At 34.6% G+C, this 16,943-nt stretch overlaps 1 protein-coding gene across 1 annotated transcript in view; it reads left to right on the top strand.

The window, feature by feature from the left end:
• LOC145277543 (uncharacterized) overlaps positions 1–15,867 on the top strand; it is a 30,101-nt gene extending 14,234 nt beyond the window's left edge. The window contains exons 4-6 of the mRNA XM_080129011.1: positions 5,188–6,498; positions 11,104–11,187; positions 15,219–15,867. Of these exons, the coding sequence (XP_079985137.1) occupies positions 5,188–6,498; positions 11,104–11,187; positions 15,219–15,478 (1,655 nt within the window). The 3' untranslated portion in view covers positions 15,479–15,867. The remainder of the gene's footprint in view (positions 1–5,187; positions 6,499–11,103; positions 11,188–15,218) is intronic.
• Positions 15,868–16,943: the final 1,076 nt, after the last annotated feature.

Raw genomic sequence — 16,943 nt, 5'->3', positions numbered from 1 at the left:
GAATTCCAATAAAAAAACTAGACTACCCGTGATCCGTTGGGTCAGTATGTTATATTAGCTATGGAATTCATGTATGAACGTGACACTTGTGACGTAAAAAAATAGTTTTTTTTTGACATAACAGAAACATTTCGATGAAAGTATATTAAACTGAAAAAAGAATATAGATAGATTTCTATGAGTCGTTCTGTTTATTATAATTGATTATTTTTGAAAAAAAAAAAATTTACTGTTACTAAATTATAAGTGGTTGGCCATACTTATAGGTAAATGTGCACTGAATAGATACCATAATACTTATTATAGTTAAATTCAAATTTTGATATATCTGCTTTTTTTTTTTTTTACATTGTTCATTTCTGTATTACATTTAAGTTATTTTAAACCCCACTCTTCCCATGTTAAATAATAATTTCAAAATAATAACGTTGATATTTCAGTGCGCAGGTCATGCGCACATGTGTAACAGGATGTCATAAACCAGAAAGTGGGTTACATACATTGTTACAAGGTCATTTGAGTTTTATAATTATATAGATAATATATGAACAGTTTAATCTAAACATTGCATTTTTTTCTGGTGCACTGGAAACCATATTAAATTTGTTTTTTATGAAACCAGTCCAGATAGTGCTATTATCAGGTTAGTGTAAAAGATTTTTCCGGTTTGTAGAAGAGGTAAACCATTGTAATTGCTATTTTCTGCATATTGTTATTACTTAAATATATCACCATGATTAATTTATAATTTTTTTCTTTCAATTTTAAAGCATCATTCATATTTTTTTGCAATATTCTCACCCATTTTCACATGAAAATGGCTTTCTGTAGTCAACAGAAAGGGAGGAATCTTCCATTATGACACTGCTCGTCCCCCTTCACACTTAACCACTGACTAAACATCTCAGAGCAGAATTTGGTTGGGAAATCTTACCCCATCCTTCATATTCTCTTGACCTAGTTCCATTGGATTATCACTTGTTTTGAGGATTACAAAATTTAGGAGAGTGAACATAAGTTAGATTCAGATTTCACTTCAAAACTGAAAGAATTTTACAAGTGAGGCATAAATCAACTTATAGAGAGCAAAGGTCGTTATTGTTCTGAATAAAGATTTTCAAGACAGCTTTTCATTTTCAAGATAAAATTTTACATCAACAAAATTTTTTCCACCAACCTAATACTAGAAAACGGTCATATCGAATAAAACATGGCAGAAAAAATTGTTTGAATTTTAATAAAAGTTTATCCTATCATACTGTCAGTAAAAGAAAAAATTGAATAAAAGTATTTAAACATTTGATAAAGTTTTTTTTGTTTTTGTTTTTTTGAGGGGAATAGACAATAATAAGTATCTGAAATGTTTTTGTTTATATTATAGCATAAAATATTAAAAGAAAAATGACATTGCACGTTGCAGAAAATATATTTAGGTTCTTGTTCAGAATTCCTCCTATATTACGAGGTACGTTCAATAAATTTCCAGACTTTTTTCGTATGGGCACTTTTATTGACCCAGATCAGGCTGTCTGAAGATATTGGCTTCCTGAGACGAAATGCACCTAACATTGATGTTTTTTGTTTTTCTACTTCCTTTTGCAAAACTTAATTATGTTCTGCCAAACTAAAAACAAAAACAACACCCCACCTTTTCCCCATTTTCTTTCTATCTCCCCCACTTTCTGACTGGTTTCCTAACTTAAAATGTCCCAAACATTAATACTGTAACCCTTTTCCCTCTCCCATTGCAAAACTCATTCATGTTCTGCAGGGAAGGAAACAAAAACAATAAAATCCACTATAAAACAACCAAACTAAACACTACAAACTAGCGATTGAAGATACAAAGAGCTTAAAGAATAAAAATCTTCTACCAAATAACTGAATGCAACATGAATACTATTTCCAAAATAACTGGACTCGGCACTAAATAACCCGAAAAGGGTTGATATGCCATAAAACAACCAAACCAAACTCTACCAATAAATATTTGAAGATATAAATGCGGGGGTGCCCCAGGGTTCTATCCTTGGACCTCTATTGTTCCTGATATTCATAAATGACCTCCCCGACAAAATTGCCTCTGAGATGGGTATATATGCTGATGACACTACACTCTATGGCAGGCACGACAGGAAGACGAATGAACACATTTCTAAAGAAATGGCAGAAACACTAGAGGAAGACCTCCAATCTATGGTGGAATGGGGACAAAAGTGGTTGGTCGCGTTCAATGCTGCCAAGACTAAACTAGTTTCATTCAATAATTACAAGAAACCCTCTCTACCACCTATAGCAATGGCCAACGACTCTTTATCTGAGAGTACATCTTTCAAACTCCTTGGCCTAACGTTCACAGGAAACATGAGTTGGAACAATTACATTGAAGGCATTGCCAGGGCTGCTGCAAGAAAGGTGGGCTCTCTCTACCGTGCTAGAAAACTACTAACACCCGAAAGTATCCTGTACCTCTATAAGGCCACCATTCGCCCATGTATGGAGTATTGCTGCCACATCTGGGCTGGTGCATCTGCTACTAGTCTCTCGCTCCTTGACAAGGTTCAAAAGAGAGTCGCAAACCTGATAGGCCCTGAACTGGCATCTAAGCTTCAGCCTCTGTCCCATCGACGAAATGTTGCATCCCTCTGCCTTTTCTACAAGTATTTTAGTGGTGAATGCTCTGACGAACTGCAATCACTTGTGCCCCCACGACGTGAGCACCCTCGACAAACCCGACAGGCTGCTAAATCCCACCCCCACACTGTAGAGATCCCTAGATGTAAAAGATCTTTTTACTCCAATAGTTTCTTCCCCAGAACCGCTAGACTCTGGAATTCCATTCCAGGTCCCTGCTTCCCCAACAGTACTGACGTTCAGAAGTTCAAGTGTAACGTGAACCGACATCTTGCTGCCCAAATCCCTACATAGTACCCCAGCAGTTGTTGCTCCTGATAGTAGCCCCCTACACCAAAGTGGCAATTTGCCTTGTTTGGGGTGAAAATGTAATAAAAAAAAAAAGAACTTGAAGCATAAAAACTGTTTCCAAAATAACTGGATTCGGCATTAAATAACCCAAAAAGGGTTGATATGCCGTAAAACAAAACAATGAAACCTTTTATTGATAGTACATACATAGAAACTCTAGTCCCCTTCAAAGTAATCTCCTCCGGATGCAATGCACTTGTTGTACCATTCCAACAACTTCTGGAAAGCTTGTGTGAGCATGTCAATGACCCTCGGCACAGCTTCTTTTATCTCCTCAATTATCTCATAATGACATCCTCTAAGGTTTTCCTTGAGCTTAAGGAATAACTAAAAGTTACAACGAGCAAAGTCTGGACTATAGGGAGCAAGGTGAGGAACTGTCTTGATGTCCATCTTGATCCAATAGTTTGTGACAAGGATGGGGTTGTGGACTGGTGCATTTGCGCAAATCTTTCACATTTTTAGTTCGTCTTGTGTGTACAGTTCCCACACTGACATCAAACTATGGACTTATTGTCTCTATAGACACACTATGGTTCATCCATGAAATTCTCTATTTGGCCAATCAACTCTAGTGCTCTGACTTCCTTACTTCTTCTACACCTCTCATCATCCCTCACAGTCTCTTTTATGCCACTCCAAAACCGATGCTTGATTCATGCAAGATGGTCCAAAACCAGTCTGAAGCATTTCATCCATTTCTGTGACATTTTTTCCAACTGAATTTTTTTGCATATTGTTCTTTTAAATTGTCCTCACGTCCAGATTGCATTTTTTAAATTCACCAGCTATAGCAATCGGGCTTTAGTAGGGTGTATTCCAATTCCTGCTGTAGCTGTTCATTTGAACCTGAAATCATAAAAGTTGGTCAGTCATCTCATAAGATGTATATCAATAACCTACTGAATATTCAAAAGTCTATGACAATTTTAAATGTCTAGAAAAAAAACGTCTGGAAATTTATTAAAGCCACCTCATAAAAAAACAAAAATAAGGAAAGATTTGATGTATATACCCATGACAAAATGAAAATATCCAATGTCAAAAATCATGTACAAGGGTAATTCGAAAAGTAAGGCCTCTTCAAAAACTAAAATAAAATGTTGGATAGTTACAAAGACAGGAGTGATACTATTAAAACGAGCAACCTTTTGTGCTCCAGAATTTATTTTTCTACATAGTCACCACCATTCTCAATGCACTTTTGATGCCTTGATCATAAATCTGGAGCACACTTTGTCACATTTTTGTCGCCTCTCTGAAATTAACGAACCCATCTCCTAACTGCATCGGCTTCGCAAATGTTCAACATGCGCCAGTTCATGTTGATTGGTGCAATTTTTTCTGCATGGAAGAGTTCAATAATGCATCTCTACTTGTGATGTACGTCCATGATAGAGGTTGCTTTCTTTCTGAAAGTTTCACACTGTCAATATCTGCGATAGAGAGATGAAACTAACAATGTAATTTGTAATCCCCTTTAATCCATTTGGGTGTTATAAAAAGATAAGAGGCATTATTTTTTGGAATGTCCCTCGTAAAATTAGAAAATCAAATTTTATGAATATCAAGAGTGGTTGCTTGTCTGCCATTTTGAAAACAATTTGAAAAAAAAGCAAAGGGAGATAACTGAACAATGATTGGAACTTGTGAAACTTATGTTGTACCTATTTACTATGCCTCCCCACGGGACAGAGTTAGACACCAGGGTCGTTTTTTAACGTGGAGAAAAGGTACAAAAATAAAAATTGTCTCAGTCGTGAAGGATTTCTCCTCCACTGAAAGAGAACAAGAAATAGAAGTGCAGCATCTGAAGAACAGATACTACACTCTGATCTTGACGAAAAGGCCAGACACTTTTCTTTATAAAATAAATAAATTTATAAAACTATTTGATCAATTTACATAATGTTTGGAATATGACATCTTTGTTTTGTTATGAGTATATGCATCATTCAGATTTTTCTTATACGTTTGTATTTTTAATGTGAGAGAAATTCTGGATAAGAACCTGTATTTTTCTTTTAATCTGAGAGTCATGGCATTGCAGATTTATTTTCAAAGAAAAGAAGTTGTTTCAACAGATGTTACGTTTATTTCTACCTGCAGCATTTATGTCTACCAGGAATGAAAATGTAAAACGGATATTAAATCGATGATGATGATGAATTATTTCCATTTTTTTTTTTTTTTTTTCTACAGATTCTCTTGGTCGACAACTGTATTGTTCCTCCTGTACAAAGGCTTTCTTATCAGCTTGGGACATGTTACAGCATGCACAATTCACGCATAATTTCAAAATCTTTTTTGACGTCAATCGACAAGCTCGCCTGGAGAGTAGCACCATACTACCAGTCACTACAAGCACCTCTGAGGAAGACCAGAACTCCTTCACTAAAGAGACGCCTAAAGCCACACCTCCTTCAATCGAACCAACTTTGTTTCCTTTAAAGCAAGAAATTTCAGAACCAACGAGTCCGCCACAGTCCACAGATAAACAACGACCTGCTGCTGACGTTACAGCCCAAGAGATGCAGTGTTGCAGTTCTGTTGTTCCTAAAAAGCGCAAACAACACATGGAAGCGTCACATACGTCCACAGAGGGAAGTAGTCTGCGTGACCGAATAATCCGTCGGAACGAAGCAGGCCTCCGGATTGGTCGAAAAAAATCATTTAGTGGAGGCCAGCATTATTTAAACCGAAACCCGCACACATATGGGAAATATTCTCAGATGCGCAGTTCGATGGGACAGAATCGGCTACAATTCGGACAGAGCCGGAGTCATTCTTCTTCCACATCCAGAAAATATCCGAGTGCAATTTATATTGATGTAGAACATGAAAATCCAGATCCGGATTCTTTGAATGGTGACCAGGAAAATAACAACCTGCCTTACCGGCAAGAGATTTACTTGGACGGAAACAGGATGAAAGATACCGACACTGAAGAAGACCTTGAAAGTCGAAACATGACTGGCAACAGCGGTTCTTTTATTCTTCAGCCCGGCACCGTCTTCTCCATTCCGTTCTCTTACCCTGTTATTAGTCAGACAAACTCTGCTTCCAGTGCCTCAAACGCTGCTGTCTACACCACCGGTTCAACCAGTACATTTCCTTCAGATCAGTGCAAATCATCTTTATCCTCAGGGGATGGGAATGTACCCACATCACGAATTTCTGGGCCAAATATCCAAGAAATGACCTCCTCTTCATCAAACCCGAAATCGTTTGTGACGTCTCAGCTGATAGAAAATTCATCGATTTCCAACAGCCGGATGCCTCGATCGGACACTGTGCACAATCAAGGTCCGCTCTCCCTGCATCGTTTGAGTTCAAGTTTTTCACGGTCAGCAAAGATGAGCAGTTTGCAGCGGTCGAAAGAGAATCAGCTGAGTTTAGAGCAACAGGCCCGTAAGCGTAAATATCCAACATCGCGGCCTTTCAAATGTGACCAATGTGACCATGCCTTTAATCAAAGAATTCATCTCAAGAAACATCTCAGTAAGCACACGGGTAAGAAAACGATTGGCTGCTTCTTTTTGTTTTTCTACCATTTCCCCCTCCCCCTCAAACAAGGCATATTACTACTGAAGTGTGAGGAGTTACTATGATGAGGGACAGATTTATAGGGGAGCACTCTAAGATGGAAATTAGATAGCCAGATGTTTGTTCACATCACATTTAAATTCTAGAATTTAATGAAAAGGTTATCTTCAGGTCACCTTCAACTATGATCATTCGCTATCTCCTTCTTGAGGTGTGGAAGGGGTGATATGAATAAGTAATTGCCACAATCGCCTAGCAAAAATATGCGACAAAACAGACGTTTGCTAATACAAATAATAATTCAATATGCATTTCTGACATAAGGTTTCTGAATTTTTGAGATGCGGTTTAATTATTTGTATTATTTGGATGCTTCAGATTACTGTTCTCATCTTTGGTGTTATTTTTTACAACGTTTTGATCTGCAAGGACCATGGCGTAGTGGATAAGTTACTTGGCAAAATTTAGTTGTAAATTACACTCTTTTGGGGGTTGAAGCTTCAATTCTTAGTGCAGGCAACACTTAAAAAATACAACTGTGAATTATTTAAGTCTTCTGCCCAGTCACTGCTGACAGAACGAGAGCATACTACCCTTATATATTAAATAAAGGGTTCCATTTGAAATTCTGATTCATGAGTTTGACAATATACACCTGAAGAAGATCTCAGGTTACATCGACCGAAACGTTGTGAAAATAACACTCAAGATAAGAACAGTAATCCAAAGAATTTAAATAATACGAGCATCTCTGACATTTATGTACAGGCAAGAAAAATGCTCACCGTATTTTGTCTGATAGTAATCTTAGTACACATAATTTCTGGCTTAATTTTTCTCTTCAACTTTAGTTTAAAGAGAAAAACAGTCAAGTATTATAGTTCATTCGTGTTTTTAAACCATAGTAAAACATGGATATTTCACATGTGCTCCTGTCTTATACAGGACTCTACATTGCGAGTGAAACAGTCGCATTTGCGAGTGATTTTTCAAAGTGGCGACTAGAAATAATGAAACGCTTATCCTTTGGCGTTTGTATTTCTTTCACTGACAAATCTTCCAAAGCTCGCTCCTGATTGAAAAATATCTTTTCAACTTTTTTTTTATAAAACGAACAAAGTTAAATTATTTAAACAATAAATGTTTAATAAAACAATATACTTTTTTTAACGAAGCCTGTTTAAAAAAATATCTGAAGAAATTAGAATGTTTATACCTTCAAGTATCAACATAAAATTTGTTGTATATTTAGAATTACACTTATTAAAAAAAAACACAGAAAAATCTTCATGATGTACATACTTGTCACAAAACGAAGATGTCATACTCTAAAAATCATGTGAGTTTGGCTAGTAAGCGAAAATATTTAGTTGTCGAAGGTCAATTAAAGATAAATTTGTCTGTAGAGCCCTGTTATAGAATAACCAGATACATTTGCATTGCTAATACTAAAAAGGAAAAAACCCATAAGAAAAAACTCGAAAAAAGAAAATTCAACTATAGATAGAGCTTAGAATAGAAAGGGAGAAAGAAAAAAGATTTTTGGTTTCAATAATAAAGATTAAGAATTGTTGGTGTTTTGAGTTTCAGCTGATGTAAAAAATTTATTTTATGTACTTTTTTTAAATTTGTTTTAAGGGAGAAAGAAAAGAAAAACGTCTCGATGAAGCAGCCAGTATGTCCTCCTAAGTGAACTTAATATAGAATTTAATACAATATGGGAATCATCTATTATATAAAGAGCAGTTGTCTGTGTTTGTATGTCCAGCTAAAAGTAAAAACAGCTAACCAAAGACACACAAAGTTTGTATTAGATATGCAGATGAATAATATCTAAAATTAAAAAAAAAAGTATTTATTCTCTGACCTTAAATTGATGCAAATTTTGTCAGGGAAGGTCGGTTTTTAGGCTATTACATGTACTAAGTGAAGGGAAGTAACTCTACTTTTTTTAATCAAGAACTTACTTCCCTTATGCCGACTCATTCCTAAAAAATTCTATAAAAAGGATTTGTTTGTGTGTGCATATCCAGACAAAGGAATGAGCTGGTCAGAAGAGAAAGAAGGAGGGGGAAAACAAGAGAAAGAAAGAGAGAGAGGTAGTGAGATATATGTTTTAATAGAAATATGTATTTCTTTTATATATTTTTTTATGATAGAACTATATTGTAATATTTTGGGAAATCTCCTTTGTCTAAAGGAATGATCTCCCAAAATATTATAATTGAATCTTCTACCTGATTATGCTGACTCAAATAAGGACACAATACTTGTAAAATATATTTTTAAAAATGTGTGTATATATATATATATATATATATATATATACACACACAGAGAGCTGTGAGTTTGAGTCTCAAGTTTAGCTATACTAACGAGAAGTTAAACTTTGAAACATGTTATGTCTATAGATAACTTAATTTTATACACATAGAAAATATTGAAATAATAGAGAAATTACAAATAATACGTCCCAAAAATGTGGAGGCGATTAGAATATAAAGAAAGGGCAGATAATTTCTCACTTTCTCGAGAGTGGAAAAAAAAAAAGCCCACCACAGAATTGCTTATAAAAAATAAGCAATCTTACATTTAAAAGCGATAAAAACCGTGCATAGAATTGTTGAGATATTGTGGTCCGGTGTTAAGACATCTATAAATTTAAATTTCCGTTATAGACACACTAAACAATGCTAGAAAACTACATTAACCTTTTAGAATAGAAATGCAAGTTTTTCTATTCACTATTATTTCATTATATAGTGTTTACATCACACTTAAATTTCTGCATGTCAGTACAGTCGGGGAAACAGGAACCTAGAAGGGAATTCCAAAGTCTAGCAGTCCTTAGGAAGAAACTAGAGTAGAAGGCTTTCTTACATCTAGGGATTTCTACTGTGTAGGGGTGGGATTTTGCTGCTTGTCGGGTTGGTCGGGAGTATTTATGTCGAGGTGGTACTAGAGCTTGTAGTTCGTTGGAGCATTCACCATTAAAATACTTGTAAAACAGGCAGAGGGATGCAACATTTCGTTTATGGGATAGCAATTGAAGCCTAGCTGATTGTGCAGGACCTATTAGGTTGGTGACTCTCTTTTAAACTCTAAGAGGGAGAGACTAGTAGCAGATACACCAGCCCAAATGTGGCAATGATACTCCCTACATGGTCGATTGGTGGCCTTCTAGAGTACAGGATACTCTCAGGCATAAGCAGCTTTCTAGCACAGCAGAGAGAGCTCATCTTCTTTGCAGCAGCCTTGGCAATGCACTCAATGTATCTGTTCTAACTCATGTTTCTCTCTGATTCTCTCTCCTCTGATCTCGAGCGCGTGGTTCAGTGGGGGAAGATGTGGCTGGTTACCTTTAATGCATCCAAAACCAAACTCCTATCCTTACATCATCAACGTTCTGATCCCCAGCTGGCATCAATTGTGATGGATGGCTCTCGTCTGGGTGAGGCCCCGTGTTTTGACAAGCTTCTAGGTTTGACCTTTACTCCTGATCTGAAATGGAACACGTACATCAAGTCTGTTGCCAAGGTCGCTGGAAAGATGGTGGGATCCTTCTACCGCTCCAGAAGATATCTCACTACTGATGCAATTCTCTATCTATATAAAAGCCAAGTACGTCCACGGATGGAATACTGCTGCCATATCTGGGCAGGAGCTGCTAAAAACAGCCTATCCTGCCTTGACAGAGTACAAAATAGACTTCGGTGCTTAGTGGGGGATGCCCTTTTCTCTACCCTGCAACCTCTCTCCCACAGAAGAGACGTTGTGAGCCTGTCCTTGTTTTATCGTTATTTCCATGGCAGATGCTCATCTGAACTCCAATCTCTGGTCCCCCCTCGCCAATATTTCATGAAAAACACCCGTCTAGCTGAATCCACTGTGAAAAATTTCCCCCACTCTATATCTGTGCCTAAATCAAAACGTGGATTCCATGAACAAAGCTTCTTTCTTAGAACTGCACGCCTGTGGAACTCTGTTCTGTCTGCCTGCTTCCCTCCGGACTACAACTTGGATGTCTTCAAGTCCAATGTTAACAAATTCCTTATGAACCGCCCCCTTAAGTAAACACTTCAGCAAATCTCCTCACTAACGTAATGTACTTGCAATAACCCTTATCCCTGAGTGGCTTCCGGGCCTTGATAAGTGGTGATCACTGTGTAAAAAAAAAAAAAAATGTTCCCGTGAACGTTAAGCCGAGGAGTTTGAACAAAGTAGTTTCAAGTAATGTATCATTAGTCATGGCTATTAGTGGTTGAGAAGGTTTCTTGTAATTATTAAAGGAAACAAGCTTAGTTTCAAATCTGGCTTGAGATAGCTAGCTTGTCTACCTGCACTGATGTGGTGGAGAAGGTTTCTTGTAGTTATTAAAGGAGAGGAGCTTAGTCTTTACAGCATTGAATATGACCATTTTGTATTTATAAAAGAATTGTAACATCATTAAAAATGTAGTTTCAGTTATAGACACACACACGCTCTATTATAATAAGACAAATGCATGTATAAAAAGGAATACAGAGTCCAAGCTTATACATAAAGATTTGTTTTATGTTTTTATTTAAACAGGTGTGAAGCCCTTTAAGTGTGGTCAGTGTGATTATTCTACTGTTGAACGTAGTCACCTTAAAGTCCATATTCGGATTCATACAGGTATGTTATTTCATAATAATTACATGTTGATAAATTTGTTTTTATTAATGAAACAAGATGTTTTTTTAGAAAGTAATTTGTGACATTGTGTACAAAATATAAGAAAAGTTTTTTAGTTTTTTTAAAATCGGACAATTAGAACTGGAGTTATGAACATTCAAAGTATCAAAAAATGTGTGTCTTTTTGTCTTAAATCAGTCCTATTCAAATGCATATAAGTTTGTGACTGAAAATGGTAGAAAATTTGCACAATTTACAGACTAACCCATCTTTAAAAAGCTGTATCTTCAGATCTTTTTAAGATATGATAAAATTGTGCATGTATTATCATAACACTATGAAGGTTTAGATGGCTGTATTTACGATCATCTAACTTGATAACTTACAGACTAATTAGTATATTTCAGTTTCATTTTAATAGCTTTAAGTAGAAACATAATAAAAACAACTAAGAAAAGTGGAAAGTAAGGCTTTATCATCATAGGAAGTATTATTCTGATGGACATTATCATTTGTCATTATCACATGAGAAATCAAAGATGGCAACCAGGAAATCTAAAATGGCCACCATGACACAATTCAAGGAAATTATTAACAAAATATGGCTTGTGAGCATATCAAATGAAAGGAAATTTTGTACAGATTAAAATTATGTTTTTAAGTACATTAAACTAATTAGCATAATTAAGTTTCATTTTAACGGCTTTAAGTGGAAACATAAAAACAGCTAAAAAAAAATGGGAGGGAAGGCTTTATTATCATGCGAAATATTATTCTGATGGACATGATCATTTGTCATCATTATACCATGAAAAATCCAAGATGGCGACTGGGAAATCCAAAGTGATCACCTCAACATGATTAAAAAGAATTAACAAAATATGGCTTGTAGCTTATCAAATGAAAGGAAATTTACGGTTATGTTTTCAAGTACATTAAACTAATTAGCATAATCACATTTCATTTTTCACGGCTTTAAGTGGCTGTGAGAATTATCGGGTGGGTTTCTACCACTATTTTGTATATTTTTTATTTTTAAGTTATTATCAAGACTTCAAAGATTTCAAGAGACATCATGACCATTTTTTCTTGTTCTCATGTAACACTCGACACTACCTGTTTTTCAAACAGTCTAAACATTTACAACACCAAAAATTTATCGAGGTAGGTAGAAGAGTAACTTATCTTGTCTTTGGTAATATTTATTTGTTATGTATTTGTTTTTTGATTACTTTTTCATAACTCTGTGGATTGTAAAACAAACCCAATAAATACTATCATAGATAAGATAAGTTATTTTTTTTTACTTAACTGGATAAGTGGTTTGCGTATTTTAACTCATTTAGAAGCATTTTTTACTTAAATAAAAAGGTGGTGTCGAGTGAAGCTGTTTGAATTATAGTTAAACAAAATTACAGTGCTATTTTTGTAATACTATTTTCAAGTTTTACAATATCCTTTTTTATTAAATTGTTTGGTGAAAGTACAGAATAGTTTCAAAACACCTTCCCCTCCCTATGTTAAGTATAGGTTTCTAAATAATAACGTTAGTACAATATGATTATAATTTTTTATTAAATTGTTAGGTGAAAGTACAGAATAGTTAAAAAAACACCTAATTCCCATGCTAAGAATGGGTTTCTAAATAAAGCGTTTCAGTAGGGAAACTCTGTTTTAGAGTCTCATACTTCACTTAAAAATTTATTAAAATTCAGGAAATCAACCAATTTTAATTAAATTTTCAATATTTATTAATTAACATGATATAAATATGTATAACAATGAAAACATTTTTGGACATCTTATTTGTTGTCTTAAATGTTCTTATCCTGTTTAAACATGTTTTTCATTTATTTTATAAAAATAAATTTCAATACTTCTGCACTTATGTTACCATGCTGAAATAATGTTATTAGAAATCCATTCTTAAAATGGGAGTGGAGGGTGTTTTGTAATTATTCTGTATTTTCACCTAACAATTTAATTTAAAAAAAAAAAAAGAAGATATCATAAAACTTGAATTTAACTTGAAAATAGTATTTTAAAAAATAGCATAAGCACCAAACTTTCTTCTGTTCAATTTTTTGTTTGAATTGAATATTTAAAAAAAAAAAATTTTTTTCTGATACTAAAATAGAACATTACCAAAAATATTCTTTTTGTTTTCATAATCAAAAACTGATGTTTTATTAATAATTAAAATAAAGAATGTATACTTTATTTCTGTTAGCCATTTTGTAAACAGACATTTTGTTATGAATTTACATCGCACGTCACTTGTGACAGATGGCACTGAAAACACAATCAAATATTGGTGCTCTCTATTCTTTCTATTGATGCGCACGTAAGAAGTTCTTAACCAATTCTTTTTAAATTTTATAACAAAAGAAATAAATACACTAGTTATTACATACGATTTGAACAAAGTTTCTATCTTGATTTATTTTTGTACTAGAAAGCCTCAACTTCAAGGTTTTCTAACTTTTGACTGGAAAGTCGCACGTGTTTTGCTCAAATTCCGTGATGAAGATAATTCTTTTCTCTTATTGTTTTAAAAATGTGAAATGTCATTGACTAATAGCACTTCCCTGTCTAGCATTTATATGAACAGACCTAAAACGCATGCATCCGAAAAGTCATCTAGCACTCACCAACATGCCATGGCGGCATGTTTTGTTAATAGACGGAATTAAATTTTAATTTCTTGGAATATACAAATCACAACACAAATATTAAAATACCATTTTAAAGAAAAGTTTATTTTGAATCCAGTCATATAAGTTTTCTATTGATTGACGTACGAGAAATCTATTAATTACTGAATTAAAAACTGTCAGATTGTTGCAGAATGTGCCTTGTCCAGTGTTAAATGGTACGTTGTTTGGTATTACTAATAGAAGTAGTAAGGGTTGAGGACATGTGTTGCATGTAAAGAAATGATGTGAGACTGATATGATGGATGTGTAATGCGAGTTTAAAAGACGAGTTTAAATCTGATGACCTCAGAAGATTAAATCTTGACGTATAGAGAGATGTGTGCAGAAAAATACATTCAATGGCCTGGCCACGTTTAAAGAATGATTAAGAATTCTTGGGTTACCAATTGACCTAAGCTGCACTCACCTAGACAGGTTGAATTGGTTCCTTTGAAGAACAAACTTTCAAGGGAGTATGAAATTCACAAGCAGTCCCCAGTCGCATGTATATCCCTATTGGGAAGATGCTAATGCCCTTCTAGATACAGCGCTTGGTATTTCCAAATCGTCACCCATCTAGTCCTGACCAGGCACAACATTACTTAACTTCAGTGATCTACTGAGAACCATTGTGCCAATGTGATTATGCCATATATAATTCTTGGGTTAATACATGTAGAACAGTTAAGGTAGCAGGTAGTTCGACAGTATAGAGAGATGTGTGCAGAAGAGTAGACTTTGTTGGTATGGTCACATTTAAAGAATGAATGACAATTTTGGGGTTAATAGATGTAGGAGAGTTGAGTGAAGCCAAGGAAAACATGGAAGGAAGTAATAAAAAACGGACCAGAAATAGGGATAACCAGAAATAAGTAAGTTTGGAAGTCAATTTCTAAAACTGGTTTAGCTCTTAAGATTAAATGTCAACAGTATAGGGAGATGAGTGCAGAATAGTAGATTTCAATGGTTTGGCTATGTGTAAAGAATTGATGGAAATTCTTGAGTTGGTTTAGATGTAGAACAGGTTCAGTTCACAGCAGAAGGTTACTGAAAACGTGAAGAAATGATAAAAATGAACCAGAAATAGGTTAGCTTGAAGACAATTTCTTAAACAATGCATGACAGCATGTAAAATAGATGTTAAATATGATGATGATAGTGACGATGATGATGGTTTGAGTATTTATTTGTTCGTATTTTATGCCGTCTTTGTGTCATCTTTCCACTGGGCAACACTGATACATGGGTCCTGCTAGTTTTATTTATAAATTGATAAAGCATTGATAAGGCTTTCAAAACATCTTGTTAATAATTCTTTGTTCTTCTTCTTTTCAGGTGAAAAACCCTTTAAGTGCACATTTTGTGAGTATGCCACAGCCCAGAACAGTACGCTCAAGATTCATTTGAAACGCCACCATGGTAGCCTCATGTACAGCTGTCAGAGTTGCGGAAAGCAGTTTGCTGCAAAGGATTCCTTCATGGATCACCAAGCTGAACACGGGTCGTTGAATCGATTGAATCCTTCGTTGACACTAAACAAAATGGAACCAAGTGGACCACAGTCTGACCAAAATGACACGAATGATGATACATAACCAGGTGGGCTGCTCAAGAAGTGAGTGTACTGGATTGGGATGCTGGCCGACAAAGCACACCCATCCATACTCCAACCCCACCCAAATTACCGTGGAAACTTTTATAGTGGTTTATTTTGGATATTTCAGGGATTTTTCAAGCAAATTCACTCAGGGGTATTTTACAATTCAACTTTTTGTTTTCCTTAAAATTCAAAATGTTTACCTTTGTATTTTGAATGATTTACACTTGTTCGATCAGAGAACAGATTTGAATCTTCTGCCAAGAAAACAGATTTGAATCTTTTGTGAAGAAAACTTTGATGAAAATATGGTTGGATCTTATATTCTACGATGATTTGTTCATTCAATATTTATAGAGTTATTTTTTAAAAGATTTTAAAACGTTTTGTTTCGTTTTATTTTTCTGTGATTTTTTTTTTTTTTTTTTTTTTTGCAATCTTAAAAAATATTTATTTTGGGTGGAAATATTTATTTCTCTTATTTGCTCAACATCAGATTCATTCCTTTCTGAGATTTTTCTTCAAATGAGATTCTTTTTTGCATTTTCTTTCTTCCTCTCTCTCCCTCTCTCTCCTTTTCTCTCACTCCCTCTCTCCTTTTCTCTCTCTCCCTCTCTCCCCTTTCTCTCTTCCTCTCTCTCCTTTTTTCTCTGTCTCCCCTTTCTCTCTCTTATTTATATATATATATATATATATATATACATATGTTGAAATCGCTGGGAGAATCCATCATATATATATATATATATATATATATATATATATATATATATATATATATATATATATATATATGATGGATTCTCCCAGCGATTTCAACATATGATGTCCTGACAATTATATTTCTTTTAGGTTTTTTTATCCTGACATTCACTTAGTTGCAAATGGAACTTAAGTCCTGCAATGACCACGGGTATGAGGATTGGGAGAGTGTGCTGCTGGATGATTTGCATTTTTTTTTGTTTTAAACATAGCTTCCTTCAACTTATTAATGCATGACATTGAAAAGTGTTTGATACCATGGTTACACATCATCCTCCACGCCTTCCTATCATTGGCACAGTGCTCAGTTTTTTCTGTCAATGTGGACAGTGTAAGGTTAGCTTTCAGTTTATTTTTGTATCAAAGTCAGAACTGTCCAACATTTTGTTGTCACCATCTCACTGATCATATATAAATTGTTTGGGTATCATCTTCCATTAGAACAGCACCAGTAAAGTTGTGACTGGATTGGGAAGCTTTCTATACCACAGAGTGTGTTCGTTTATAGGAAAAATTGAAATAATTAAATAAAAAAAGTCAATTTACATATTTTACAAGTTTATTATAGTCATCAAGTGTTTAAATGAGGAATAAATTATGAGAATGTCCTTTGATCCATGAATTTTCTAAGAATTTATTCTGATCTCCAGAAGGAAAAAACAATAATTTAGAAAGTATTAATTTCATAAATTTACACAAAA

Source organism: Euprymna scolopes, chromosome 6 (assembly GCF_053919585.1).
Source record: "Euprymna scolopes isolate OS-2025 chromosome 6, ASM5391958v1, whole genome shotgun sequence".
Taxonomy (NCBI): Eukaryota; Metazoa; Mollusca; class Cephalopoda; order Sepiida; family Sepiolidae; genus Euprymna; species Euprymna scolopes.
This window is presented reverse-complemented; position numbering and strand designations above follow the sequence as displayed.